General features: G+C 45.9%; 1 protein-coding gene across 1 annotated transcript in view; it reads left to right on the top strand.

Annotated features, from left to right (window-relative positions):
• Positions 1-14,623, top strand: part of MCF2 (MCF.2 cell line derived transforming sequence) — a 49,761-nt gene that overhangs the window by 11,258 nt on the left and 23,880 nt on the right. Inside the window, exons 5-12 of the mRNA XM_058154595.1 lie at positions 4,473-4,592; positions 6,122-6,238; positions 7,266-7,415; positions 7,783-7,907; positions 8,633-8,747; positions 9,980-10,099; positions 11,315-11,506; positions 12,422-12,613. Coding sequence (XP_058010578.1) covers positions 4,473-4,592; positions 6,122-6,238; positions 7,266-7,415; positions 7,783-7,907; positions 8,633-8,747; positions 9,980-10,099; positions 11,315-11,506; positions 12,422-12,613 — 1,131 coding nt within the window. The remainder of the gene's footprint in view (positions 1-4,472; positions 4,593-6,121; positions 6,239-7,265; positions 7,416-7,782; positions 7,908-8,632; positions 8,748-9,979; positions 10,100-11,314; positions 11,507-12,421; positions 12,614-14,623) is intronic.

The following is a 14,623-nucleotide window of genomic DNA, read 5'->3' as shown; positions in this document are numbered from 1 at the left end:
TGGCTTTCAGTCCCATCTCTTTCTTGCAAAGGACGAGGGAGGGAGGGAGGAAGGAAAAGAGAGAGGAAAGGAAGGAGGGAGGAGGAGGGAGGGAGGAGGAGGAAGGAGAGGAAGAAGGATGGATGGATGGAAGGAAGGAAGGAAGGAAGAGGGAGGGAGGGAGGGAGGAGGGAGGGAAGAAGAGTGGATGAAAGGAAGGAAGGAAAAGAGAAAAAAGAAAAGGAAGGAGGGAGAGAGGAAGGAAGGAAGAAAGAAAGAAAGAAAGAAAGAAAGAAAGAAAGAAAGAAAGAAAGAAAGAAAGAAAGAAAGAAAGAGGGAGGGAAGGAAAGAAAGAAAGAAAGAAAAAGAGAAGAAAGAAAAAGAGGGAGGAAGGAAGGGATGGAGAAAAGGAAGGAAGGAAGGAAAAGAGAAGGAAAGGAAGGAAAAGAGAGAGGAAAGGAAGGGAGGGAGTAAAAGCAACAAACACCTTTATTTTCCTTTTGAAAGAGTGAGCAGGCTTTATGGTGGGACTACTTGTATCAGATACCCTAGGAGTGGGGAAATTCTCCCCCCCCCCCATACACACATATACTCCCATGCACCAAATACAGCCTGTGGCTCTATCCAAAATAGCCAAAATTAACATCCAGGCAAAGGTGAACTGGAATGGATGCACCCACTTCCCAAAGACTTCTGTCTGGTTCCCCTTCAGGAACTTCGCTTTGTAGTTTCTCCTTTGGAAGGAGAACTGGGGCCAAAGATCCTCAGGTGTCACTTTTCCAAACCATCCCTGAGCCTTTTACCGATGAAGGATACGGGCTGAGTGTGCCTGGTTTCTCCCAGGCTGCAAGGCACGGAAAGAGCCAGCTGGCAGAATCCCCACCGGGTTGAATTGGACACCGTTATCAATTCATTTGCGTCCGCTCATTATTTGAAGCGCGCTTAAAAATAGCTCTCGGGAGTGCGGTGCCTTTCGAGGGCGAGGATGGAAGTGGTCGTGGCATCATTATTAAGCAGGATCACGTACCATGAATGATTGAGGAACTAGGTATATGCAGTCTAACGAAGAGAAGGACTAGGGGTCACATGAGACGTCCTGGACTTGAGGGGCAATCCCAGAGAAGAAGAGGGGTGGGGTTCAATCTATCCTGCAAAGCACCTGAGGGCAGGACAAGAAGCAAGGGATGGAAAGGAATCAAGGAGAGATCCCGCCTAGAATTAAGGAGGAATTTCTGGACAGTGAGAACAAACTCATCAGTGGAACGGCTCGCCTCCAGAACTTGTGGGTGCTCCATCACAGGAGGTCTACGGAGATTCTCAGTCTGAACAGAGATGAAGAAGCTTCTTGGATGAGAAGCGAAAGGTCTTCAAAGAAAAACCAGAAGGTCCAGTTGCCTCTTGAAAAAAGCACCTTTGGGTGGTTAACCTTTTCCGGATCGAGTGCTGAAAGCGCGCAAATGCGCACGTGTGCACCCGAACCCCCAAAATGCAATGCTTGCGCGTCCCCACACATATGCCCCGTCCCCCCGCACATGCACGCACAGCCCACTGCATGCGCCCTGCCCCCGCATGTGAAGCCCCCCTACACCTTCCTTCCCCCAGCACATGCGCATGAGGCCTCCCCGCATGCCCCCCCCATACATATGCGGCAGAGACCCGAAGACCGGCTGGTCGGTGGGAGGCGCGCCCACATGCGCAGCAGAATTGAACTGGGACGATGGCTTGCGTGGCAACAGAGTGGGCGCTGCGTGCCATAGGTTCGCCATCATGGCTGTAGGTTTTTAAGAAGAGACTGGACAGCCATTGGTCGGGAATAGTATGGGGTCTCCTGCTTGAGCAGGGGGTTGGATCAGAAGGACTGCATTCCCATGCTCCACTAATCCAGAAGTTGGTTTCTTGTGTCCTGAGAAAAGCAGAGGACTCGGTTCATCCTTGCTGTTGACATTTCTGTTGACTGGCGACGTGTCTGTCGAATCAAAGTAGGGCCTGGGTACTTACGGGACCGCCTGCTGTTACCACGTGCCCCCCACCGACCCGTACGCTCTCACAGAGAGGGACTTCTCAGGGTGCCGTCCGCCAAGCAATGCCGGCTGGCGGCCCCCAGGGGAAGGTCCTTCTCTGTGGGGGCTCCCACACTCTGGAACGAACTTCCCCCGGGTTTACGCCAAATACCTGACCTTCGGACATTCCGTCGCGAACTGAAGACAAATCTTTTTATTCACGCGGGGCTGGCTTAAATTGAATTTTATTAAATTTTAAATTCTTATTAACTAATTTTAAATGGGGTTTTTAGTTCATTGCATATTTTTACTTTTCAGGCCAATTTTAAAATAAGTTTTTTAATTGCATTTTAAATTGTATATTGTACTGTCTGTTTTATTTTTGCCTGTACACCGCCCTGAGTCCTTCGGGAGAAGGGCGGTATAAAAATCAAATAACAAAAAAAAAAAAGTGCTATTCTGCGAATGATTTAAACCTTATTAGAAAGCGGAATCCAGACAGTGAAGGAATCCAGCTTTGTTTTCAGTGGAAAAGGACTGAAATGTAGTATTTTGGCACAGCGGGCGAAAGGAAACATGTGCATTTCCCTCTGGATTTCTGGTGTGAGATCCCATGCTGGGGTACAGTATCAATTGCCAATGATGCAAAACTTTAATTCGTGCTCATTAGCGTTCCTATGCCAATGCGTTTGTGCAGGGAGACAGAGCCACTATTAAAACCTTGCTAAAATGAAAATGTTTTCTTAAGACTTTTTTTCCCCCTATGTTTTTATCACCAGCCTTTCTCTGTGTCCCACAGAAGAGTCATTAGTGGCTAAGAATTAAAGTGAGGATGAAGCTGCTAATTTGCTAAAACTTTTATTCCGACGGTAGAAAATTCTAATAGGAGAGAATAACTGCAGCTCAGGGTGAAGGGTGGACTTCTTACCCAACTAGGTAACTTCATCAGGGCAAGAGAGTGGGGTTTGTTCCCTATTCATACACAGTAGTTTGTGCTGCCAGTGTTGGTGGGGCTGCGGTTTTCTCCTTGATAGTTCCTTGATTAGAGTATTTTCTTTCCCTGCTTGATTGTTTGTCTGGTGTTAATCCCTGCTTATCTGGATATTGGCTGCTGGAGAGGATGTGTTCTGGACTATTTATCTCTTTCTAAAGCTTTTTATCAAGGGACATGCTAGCTCAGTGGCTAAGACGCTGAGCTTATCGATCGAAAGGTCAGCGGTTCAAATCCCTAGTGCTACATAACGGGGTGAGCTCCCATTATGTGTCCCAGCAGGAGCCCAGGAAGGAAACCCTTCACCACTTCAGACAAATGGTTATCCAACATCTTAAAAATTTCCAGTGTTGGAGTATTCACAATTTCTGCAGGCAAGGTGTTCCACTGATTGATTCTTCTAACTGTCAGGAAATTTCTCCTTAGTTCTAAGTTGCTTCTCTCCTTGATTAGTTACCACCCATTGCTTCTTGTCCTGCCCTCAGGTGCTTTGGAGAATAGTTTGACTCCCTCTTCTTTGGGGCAGCCTCTGAGAATTGGAACACAACTATCATGTCACCCCAAATCCTTCTTTTCATTAAACTAGACATACCGAGTTCCTGCAACTGTTCTTCATGTGTTTTAGCCTTCAGTCCCCTAATCATCTTTGTTGCTCTACTCTGCACTCTTTCCAGAGTCTCAACATCTTTTTTACATCATGACAACCAAAACTGGAAGCAGGATTCCAAGTGTGGCCTTACCAAGTGGTATTAACCCATCCCGTGATCTTGATTCTATCCCTCTGTTCATGCAGCCCAGAACTGTGTTGGCTTTTTTGGCAGCTGCTGCACACGGCTGGCTGATATTTAAATGGTTGTCCACTAGGACTCCAAGATCCCTCTCACTGTTACTACTATTGAGCAAGGTACCACAGATACCGTACCTGTGCATTTTGTTTTTCTTGCCTAAATGTAGAACCTGACTTTTTTCACCGTTGAATTTCATTTTCATTCAGTTCGAAAGCACATAAAAAATACAAGTGGAAAAACAGAGACCACCTTTGGTGGGAAGGGAACAGCGCAGTGGTGGGATTCAAGTAATTTAACAACCGGTTCTCTGCCCTAATGATTTCTTCCAACAACCAGTTTGCCAAACTGTTCAGAAAGTTAACAACCGGTTCTCCCGAAGTGGTACAAACTGGCTGAATCCCACCACTGGAACAGCGTTCTGTGCGCCTTTGGCATTGAGCCATGCTGGCCACTAGACCACAGAGATGTCTTGGGACAGTGCTGGCTCTTCAGCTTAGAAATGGAGATGAGCACCGCCCCCTAGAGTTGGGAACGACTAGCGCATATGTGTGAGGGGAACCTTTACCTGTACCTTTAAAGCTTTTTATTCTCTTTTGAGTGATGTGTGGCTTATCTCTACGTTTGTAGTAGAACCTTCTTTCTGTAACTGGTTTAGGATTTGGCTAATATGGGGAAGAATAACCTTTATTTATTTGCCTTTCTTTCTAACTCCAGACTTCTTTTCCTGGGAATCTCCACCTCGTGATGGTCCTACGTCCCACTGGGTTTTTCCAACGCACTTTTACCGACATTGGTTTCCGGTTTAGCCAAGAGGACTTCCTTCTCAAACTTCCGGTGAGATTCCCTGTTACTTCGAATGGCATTCATGCTGCAGTTTTGGAATGTAGGGGTTTTTAACCTCTACGAGGTGGGGCGTTTTCAGAGCTATTTCTCCTGGTGCAGTTTTAGTTGTAATAGGCATAAAGGTGAAGGCAATATCTTGAAGGACACCTGCACTTCATTCAGCGGTGTCCATATGAATGGTATGAAGCTTGAGATGTCCTTGGCCAAAGATGACTTCTCTTAGACAAGAGGAAGTGGAAGGAAACAGAAGCAAAATTTAGTTACGATCTCATCTCTCTCGGCTGCTTCTGCCACAGCTCAGAGTCCCCAGAGAATTGCAGCCTGATTTAGCTCGTGAGTTTGTAGACTTTGCCTACTCAGTGGTTTTCTTTTGAATGTTCTGCTTGGTGATGCTTAGAAGCCATCAAGTCGGTTGACTCTTCTGTTGTGATTAGATGGACCTCCCTGGTGATCTGTCCTTGAGATCTCCCAATAAGACTCTCGGCGCTGCTGTATCTGAGTCCATCTGCTTTGCTGCCGATTGTCCTCTTCTCGTTCTTCCCACCATTCCCAGCCTCAGAGGCTTCCCCAGGGAGAGCTAGATCTCTGCATCCTGGGTGCAGAATAAGACAAATTGAGCCTTGAGTGAGAACACTTGAGTTGGTTTGTCTAATGATCCATTTGTTTCTTTCCTTGATTGTCTGTGGTCTTCATCACAGGCTCTGACCAGGGGTGAAATCCAGCAGGTTCTAACAGGTTCTGGAGAACCAGCAGTGGAAATTTTGAGCAGTTCGGAGAACCGGCAAATACCACCTCTGGCTGGCCCCAGAGTGGGGTGGGAATGGGGATTTTGCAATATCTTTTCCCCAGCAGTGGGGTTGGAATGGGGATTTTGCAGTATCCTTCCCCTGCCATGCGTACCAAGCCACGCCCACCAAGCCACACCATGCCCACCAAGCCAGGCCCACAGAACCGGTAGTAAAAAAATTTGGATTTCACCACTGGTTCAGACATCAATACTCTTCCTCTCTTGCTTCTTTTCTTTTTTTTTTATTTGCATTTATATCCCGCCCTTCTCCGAAGACTCAGGGCGGCTTACACTATGTCAAGCAATAGTCTTCATCCATTTGCATATTATATACAAAGTCAACTTATTGCCCCCAACAATCTGGGTCTTCATTTTACCTACCTTATAAAGGATGGAAGGCTGAGTCAACCTTGGGCCTGGTGGGGCTTGAACCTGCAGTAATTGCAGGCAGCTGCTGTTAATAACAGACTGTCTTACCAGTCTGAGCCACAGAGTTCAGTTTTCACTTCCATGGAGTATCAGAGGGAATAACACAATTTACATGACTCGGATCTTTGTGTCCCGAATTGTCTCTGCCTGGTCCTCAGGTTGAATCCAATTAATCCGCGAACATACCCACAGTGATCTATCAAATTGAGCTTCTAGACCTTTGCCAAAGGGGCTTCATTAGGACAAGCAACTGTGATGTTTTTTTTTTCTTCCTCCCCCTTCCCACCCCCCACACCTTCTCTAGGTGGTAATGCTGAGTTCTGTCAGTGAGCTATTGACATACATTGATGAAAAGCAATTGACACCCGAATTCGGAGGCACCTTGGAGTATTGCCATAGCGAATGGGTCATCTTCAGAACGGTACGTCTACGAGGTTAACATTTTCATACCAAAATTCTGGGTTTATGACTCCGCATTGGCGACAGGAAGGGCATCCGGCCAGTAAACATTCAGCTCCATTCAGTTGCCTTGACCACCCCGATGCAAGAGATTACGGGGTCGTTAAAAGACACACAAAAAATTATGGGTTTATGAGGTTAGTCTCTAGGGCACCATGTCTGCACCTGGATGGAAGGGAAGGAGTTGCCCAACTCTACTCATATAAAAAACAGCGTAGCCTGGCCTACTTAATAAGAAATATTCCTCATTGTCCAGAACAGTGATCACCAAGTGGTGGTCCATGAACCACTGGTGGTCCGTGAGAAAATTTTGGTGGTCCGCAAAAAAACCTTTGCATTTTTGCATTTTTGATATTGCACTAAGTGAGGGATCCTCGAACTATGGCCCCTGGGCCAGATACGGCCTGCCAAAGCAATTAATCCCTCTTGCTGATGGGATGGGGTCCTTCAGGCATTTAGCTTGGCTGCCTGTTTAGTAGCTCCAGCTTCTCCCTCTCTCCTTGGGAGTCCAGATGCTTCAGTCAGCGGTGCATGAAACTTCAGCTGGGCTCCTCGAGAGACAGAGTTTGCAGGGGGTGGGGGTGATCTAGCGCCCGGGCTGGCTACAAGACAAACGATCATTCTTGGTCGTATTTGAGATTCCTAGCTGCAATGGACAGCAAAGCTAGGGTTGACCCCGGGTGCTTCTCTTTGCTAACAGGCAGCCACGCTAAGTGCCTGAAGGACCCTGTCCCATCACTAATTCATATTAGTGGTCCACGGGATTTAAAGTTATGAATTTAGTGGTCCCTGAGGTCTGAAAGGTTGGTGACCCCGGTCCAGAAATCATTGTCTGGAAATCAAATCAGTCTTTGATAGAATTTGGGAGGCTGACCGCAAGATTTGAGCCCCTTCCAAACATCAGTAGGGTGGGTCCATCAGCATTTTATGGGGAACCTCAATCCAATTTTACTGAAGGAATGCCTAAACCAACAATGTTTGCTTGCTAGGCTATAGAAAGCTTTGCGCTCACGGTGAAGGAAACCGCTCAGCTGTTGCAATCTTTTGGCATGGAGTTGGCCGAAACACAACTGCCGGATGAAACTTATTCCATTGAGCACATCCTGGCTCTGCGGACAGAGAAATACTATCAGCTAAAGGCAAGTTGAAAGAAATCGTAGCCATTTCCTTGCTGTTGTGGCATTAATTTGCCAACCCACAGTCATGGGTTTGGTTCAATAGTAGGATTCAAATCTCGTTGCTACCAGTTCGCTCGTGGGTTATGCGCAATGCTTCTGCGCATGCACAGAGATGTCTAGGTGGGTGGGCGGAACCTCCCGCCGCCGTTGCTACCGGTTCGCCCAATCCGGGGTGGACCGATAGCAACCCACCACTGGTTCGGTTCATTAGTCATGGTAAACCCTAGTTTTGTTGAGTAAGACAGGGGGACTTGAGTCCCTCCTAAAATAATCTTCATGGTGGTTGGGGGAATCATCTGGATCAGAAGATCTTTGCTGTCCTTTGCAGGAAGACATCACTGCAGTAACCAAAGAAGGAAAGATGTTGTTGGGTAGTTTAGAAGAACCAGACATGGAAGGTGTGGAAGAGGAAGAGAAACAAGAGAGATCCAGCGACTGGGAGACTGTTCATCGGTGAGTATCGTGAACCTGAAGCTTATTTTTAGAATGGATGACTAGAAATTCAGGTGGAGCTGCCCAAATTCAAAGGAGAACATCAGGCGGACATTGGCTGAGCCAAAGAAGTCATCTGAAGAGCTATAATGCCACAGAAGACTAGGACAAGCACGTGGTTAAAGGGGGCTTAAACTCTCTTAAATTCATAGATCTCTGTCAATTGCCTAAGTGTAAAAAATTCATGGTCCATCTCTGCTCACAGAACCTTTTTCTTCTTCTCGCCACTTCTTCCTGGCCTCTGTCCAGTGTGTGTTTGTTAAATTAGGAGTCAAACACATTGCAGACCCAGGTCAGTTCCTTCAAACACCAAGTAAAAGGATATAGAGTAATAGATGAATGGCCAAAGGACAGCTGGCCAATTTTGCTGGAGATCATGGAAAGAGGTGGGCCAGACAGAATGAAAAAGTTCCTTGGAATTAACACAAAGGGGTGCATTGTGTCCCATAGCCCAGTTTTCTATGAATCAACAACTCTTCCCCAATTCCAGTTTTCACTTAAGAAGGGCATAAATCTTAAGGCTATGTAGTCTCAAAACTGGTTGATATCAAGGCCAAGGTAGACTTTCTAAATTTAACTGTGGGCAAATCCCTACGAGTCCTTTGGATGGATGTAGGACAGAAGACATTGAGAATCATGCAGGGATCCACCAAGTGATTTGACTTTGTTTGCTCCTGCGAGGAAAGCTTACTCACCCAACTTCATGAGATGGAGACAGCTTTTGACGGATTCTGGGAGAAACATCAGCTGAAGATGGAGCAGTACTTGCAACTGTGGAAGTTTGAGCAGAACTTCCAAGAGGTGAGAAGAAAAAAAGAAGTTATTTTGGTCTTTCTGAGACGTTTCAGGAAGTAGGAGATAGTGTCTAATGATTTCAGATAGGGAGAAATTAGTTTTCTAGCTAGATTTTCTATCGGTGGAGGTACAACCGTTCTTCATATGTTTTAGGGACTGGAGGCTAAAACATATGAAGAACGGTTGCAGGAACTGGGTATGTCTAGTTTAATAAAAAGAAGGACCAGGGGAGACATGATAGCAGTGTTCCAATATCTCAAGGGATGCCACAAAGAAGAGGGAGTCGGGCTGTTCTCCAAAGCACCTGAGGGTAGAACAAGAAGCAATGGGTGGAAACTGATCAAAGAAAGAAGCAACTTAGAACTAAGGAGAAATTTCCTGACAGTTAGAACAATTAATAAGTGGAACGACTTGCCTGCAGAAGTTGTGAATGCTCCAACACTGGAAATTTTTAAGAAAATGTTGGATAACCATCTGACTGAGATGGTGTAGGGTTTCCTGCCTGGGCAGGGGGTTGGACTAGAAGGCCTCCAAGGTCCCTTCCAACTCTGTTGTTATATTATATTTTAAAAATGAATTATTTTGGTATTGGAGGATTGCAAGGAGCTCATTGATAGCCAGTATAGCCAGCATAACTCTCTCTTTCTTTCTCTTTCTTTCTCTTTCTTTCTTTCTTTCTTTCTTTCCTTCCTTCCTTCTTTCTTTCTTCCTTCCTTCTTTCCTTCCTTTCTTTCTTTCTTTCCTTGCTCTTCCTTCCTTCCTTCCTCTCTTTCTCTCTCTCTCTTTTTGTTCTTTCCTTCTTCCCTCCTTCTTCCTTTCTTCTTTCCTTTCTTTCCTTCTTTCTTCCCTGTTTCTTTCTTTCCTTCCTTCCTTCCTTCCTCTCTTTCTTTCTTTCTTCCTTTCCTTCTTCCTTTCCTTCTTTCTTTCCTTCCTTTCTTTCTTTCCTTGCTTCCTTCCTTCCTTCCTTCCTTCCTTCCTTCCCCAAAAAGCACACACCAATACTTGAGCCAAGTATTTTTGATGGAGGTTTTTAATACATTCCATTTTCATCAATGCCTTCTGGGGATGGGAGGCATCAGATCTCACCAAAATAAAAAACAGAGAGATGGATCTAAATTTTCAAGCAGTGCGAGGGTCACAGTCTACTTTGGGCCTGTTCTAAATAAAAGATGCCCCCCCCACCCCCACTGTTTGTTTTGAGTTTATTTCCTTTGAAAGAAGAGTTTCTCTCTTTTCAGCTCAGTAAAGCCCTGGAATTCTTAACGACCCAGCAGCGGGAATTGTCGGATACGGGAGAAAACGTCTCTCAAGTGAAGCAAAGGCTCTCGGAGTTGGATAACTTAGAGCAAACAGCACAGGTGAGTCCTGTTGCCATGGAAAACAGACTCGTGAATGTGGACCTGCCTCTCCTTTTGGTGGACAAAGGGTGCTCTTTCCTTAATATTATCTTTGATAAGGAGAACTCCTCCCCAAAGACTGGAGAAGGGTAGTAACAGGGGTGGGCTTCAAAAATTTTGCAAGGGGTTCTCTACCCGGTTTCTGGGTGGGCGTGGCCTAGTCAGCCTCCTGCACCACAGCAGGGTGGGGGGGCATTTTTGCCCTCCCCTGGCTCCAGAGGCTTTCCTAGAGCAGGGGTCTCCAACCTTGGTCCCTTTAAGACTTGTGGACTTCAACTCCCAGAGTCCCCCAGCCAGCAAAGCTGGCTGAGGAACTCTGGGAGTTGAAGTCCACAAGTCTTAAAGGGACCAAGGTTGGAGACCCCTGTCCTAGAGCCTCTAGGGGGGCAAAAATGACCTCCCCAGGCTCCGGAGGCCCTCTGGAGGCTGGAAACAGCCTTTCAGGCCTTCCTGAACTTCCAGTAGAGGTTTTTGCCCTCCCCGAGCCCCCGTGCATGCCTTGCACTTACCTGCATCTAAAACAGGCTGTATGGGGACTCCTGAGAGGGGCGGGGCAGGATGGGCGGGGCCAGCCAGGAGCGGGATTTGGGGGTTTTCCGAACTGCACAGAATCTTAGCTAGAGGTTCTCCCGAACCTCTGCGAACCCCCAGCAGCCCACCCCTGGGTATTATAGGTGTGCAAATGAGAAGACCTGAGAAAGGTGGATTTTCATCTTGGAACTTGGAAGGATTCCTATTTCAAGGAATAAACTAAACTAATCCTATGGACCTTTTTTTAGCTTTCTTCTGAGAGGAAAAACAATCCATTCATTTTGGGTTACCTGACTTGGAAACCTATTTAGCCAGAAGACCTAACTGGTTTTAGAAGTTCTGCAACGTCCAACTTGGTTGCTACTTGAATTGGAGGCCACTGCAGAATCTCTGAGGAGTTGGCTTCGTTGGGAGGTTGTCTCGGGAAAAGATGGTGGCAAACAGCTGTGGCTTTGTGGTCGAGAAATTAGGGATCTGGGAGTTGAATTTGGCTCCTTCGACAGCATAATTTTGAGAAGGTCCGATAAAACATTGAAATGGGATTGAGAAAGGAAGAGGTGAAAGTTATGGGAGGTGACCTAGCTTTGTGATGTTGACGTAACTCCATCCCATTTTCCCCACCACCATTCCCTTGGTCTTTAAAAGGATTTAACAGCTAAAGCTCATGTGGTGATTCTTCACGGACACCAAATGGCGGCCAGCCACCATTATGCCCTCAACCTGATTTGCCAGCAGTGCAACGAACTACGCCACCATTCGGACATCTTGCTGGAAGAGATCAAAAGGAAAAGCAACAGGCTCCAGCAAACGTTGGACCTCCTCAATTCTCTGCAACAGGTAATGCAAGGATGTAGATGCATGAAGTCATTGCTTCAACCACCTTTGTCTTCCTCAGTAGGAAATGGTGGAGATGCCAATTCCCCCCCACTCCCTGTTAACAACCACGTAATCCCCTGCGGGGTGGAGTCAGTGTTGTGACTCCAGTCCCCAAACCTGGCTCCATGCCCAAAAGTGACTCCAAGAGTGAGGGGGAAGGGCCGATAAGGCTTACCTCGGGAGCACCGATTCCTTTGGCCCAGCTCCAGGAGCTAGAACCAGACCAGTCGGAGGACGTAATGACGCCGTCATCCCTGATTCCTCCCTTCCCCAGGCTATGCCTTCAGACCCAGTTGATAATAATAATAATCAAGCTAGGATCGACCCGCGCTTCAGAAGATTAGAGAGATGGCATCATCAAAGGGTAGGGTGGGGCAGGAGCCCCACCCCACAGGATATATAAGGAGCTTTGGGACTGCTCTCATTCCACGGGAAGCAAAAGTTAGCTGAACCGTTTCAAAGAGAGCTGAAAGTCTTACTCTGTGAGTTATTTGTTTGAACTTTGGCAGGCAGCTGCGATTTCTCTGCCAGGATTGATAAGAGCCACGAATCCACTGGCTGAAGGCCAGCTCGTTGCTCCGAAGTGGGAAAGGAAACAGAACAGTCAGGGCAACTGAATGGAACTGAATGTTTACTGGCCAGATGTCCTTCCTGTCGCCAATGTGGAGGTTTTGTTCAGCAGTTATATTCTCATTGTTCCCAGAGAGAGAAATATCTGCCTCTACCTAGGATCGAACTCATAGCCTCCTGATTGTGAGGCGAGAGCTCCACCTCTAGGCCAATGCATAGTTGGAGATGCTGATGGAGATGGGATAATTGTTCGGGGCTTTCTGATTTACTCGTAAATCTTCTGTATCTACCTTGCCTGTCTGTTAGGCCCTGGAATGTTGTGATGAAGGTGTGTATCTTCTAGCCAACCAGCCACTGGACAAATGCCAGTCCCGGGAAGGGGCTCAGAAAGCTCTCCAAGACATAGAGAAGTTCCTTGAGAGCTCTTCGCTGCATTTAAACATAGATCCTCAAGCCCTATCTTCTAATTTTCATCTCATTTTAACCCCGGAACTCAGGGTATGTGTAGAGGTTTATTTATTTATTTATTTTTATTTGTCACACAGTATATATAATCATAAGCAAGTAATAACTATACAATATATAAGCATATATATATGAGTATGTAATAACTATATTTATTGGATATAACAAAAGAAAACAATAGGACGGGAACAGTAGGCACGCTTGTGCTCTTATGCACACCCCTTACAGACCTCTTAGGAATGGGGTGAGGTCAATAGTAGAGAGTTTTCGGTTGAAGCTTTGGGGATTTTGGGAAGAGACCACAGAGTCAGGTAGTTTATTCCAAGCATTAACAACATGATGAGCAACTGTTACAGAAATGAAACCTAGGTGCATACTGGCTGCCTCCCATGGAGAAATTGGCATTCCTGAGTTAGACTGAAAGCACCCAATTGAGCCAATCAGTTGAAGGCTCCTGGGATGTTAAACTTGATGGCCTTCGATATGAGGTCATGGTAGCTCCTATGTGGAGCAACTTCAACATTTGTGTATCTCAGATCCTTTCCAGACGAGCTGCATCTTGGTGGTCAGAAGCAAAGAAGAGAGCCCCCTCCCCAGAATTGAAGTAGGATTCGGAACAACTCAAAAAGCAGAAATTAGGTGTAACATTTTGAGAACTCATTTTTGCCTCTGCTTTCTCTGAGGGTCTCCTTCTGACTTCCTATTTGTCACTTCCAATATTGTATCAATTTAAAGAGGGAGCCAAAATAGCCAGATTCAGCTATTTTAAGTAGTACTTTGAGATTGGGAGGGGGCCTCTTGGGAGCTGTCCAACTTCTATTCCAACTCTTTAACCCCTAAATAAACCCAATTGGGCTGAAAAAAAATCTCCAATGTGTCCCTCTTGCAACATCCCAAGATCTTCTGGGGCCTTCAAGAAGCTACCAACCATGGAGATGTTGCCCAGTTTTGCTTCACACAACTCCTTTAACTCTTCCACTATCCATTGGTGAAGCAGAAGAAATACCTCCTCCAGATGTCCTAGGTAGCTGCTTTGAACCAGTTGAAAGTTAATGATGAAAAGCATCTATTGATCAACATCTGGTATATCAATAATTACGATAGTCTGGAAAGACAGATTTTATTTATTTAATTTTATTTATTTTTCAAATTTATATACCGCCCTATCTCCCTAAGGACTCAGGGCGGTTCACAGGCAGTTAAAATACATATAAATACAAATTAAAAAACAACAATTAAAAAACTTATTCTATTGCCGAATTTAAAAAACAATATAAATAATAAAAAAACCCTTAAAACCAATAACTTTAAAATCTAATCCAGTCCCGCGCAGATGAATAAGTGCGTTTAAGCTCATGACGAAGGTTCGGAGGTCCGGAGGTTGACGAAGTCCAGGGGGGAGTTCGTCCCAGAGGGTGGGAGCCCCCACAGAGAAGGCCCTTTCCCTGGGTGTCGCCAGACGGCACTGCCTAGCTGACGGCACCCTGAGGAGTCCCTCTCTGTGGGAGCGCACGGGTCGGTGAGAGGTATTTGGTAGCAGTAGGCGGTCCCGTAAATAGCCCGGCCCTATGCCATGGAGCGCTTTAAAGATTGTCACCAACACCTTGAAGCGCACCCGGAAGATCAACAGCCTTGAGTCCCAGCAGCCTTCATCTACCCTGGAACTGGGCCTGATGAAATTTAAAACACAGTTGTGATTGTTAGATAGGTAAGTAGGTAGGTAGGTAGGTAGGTAGGTAGGTAGGTAGGTAGGTAGGTAGGTAGGTAGATAGATAGATAGATAGATAGATAGATAGATAGATAGATAGATAGATAGATAGATAGATAGATAGATAGATAGATAAAATTCTTTATTGGCCAAGGTTGATTGGACACACAAGGAATTTGTCTTTGGTGCATATGCTCTCAGTGCACATAAAAAGACAAGCTACACTCGTCAAGAATCATAAGGTACAACACTTAATGATGATCATAGGGTACGAATAAGCAATTGAGTCATACTAGGAAACAGTCAGTATAAATCGTAAGGATACAAAGCAACAA

Source organism: Ahaetulla prasina, chromosome 11, assembly GCF_028640845.1.
Source record: "Ahaetulla prasina isolate Xishuangbanna chromosome 11, ASM2864084v1, whole genome shotgun sequence".
In the NCBI taxonomy this organism is placed as follows: Eukaryota; Metazoa; Chordata; class Lepidosauria; order Squamata; family Colubridae; genus Ahaetulla; species Ahaetulla prasina.
This window is presented reverse-complemented; position numbering and strand designations above follow the sequence as displayed.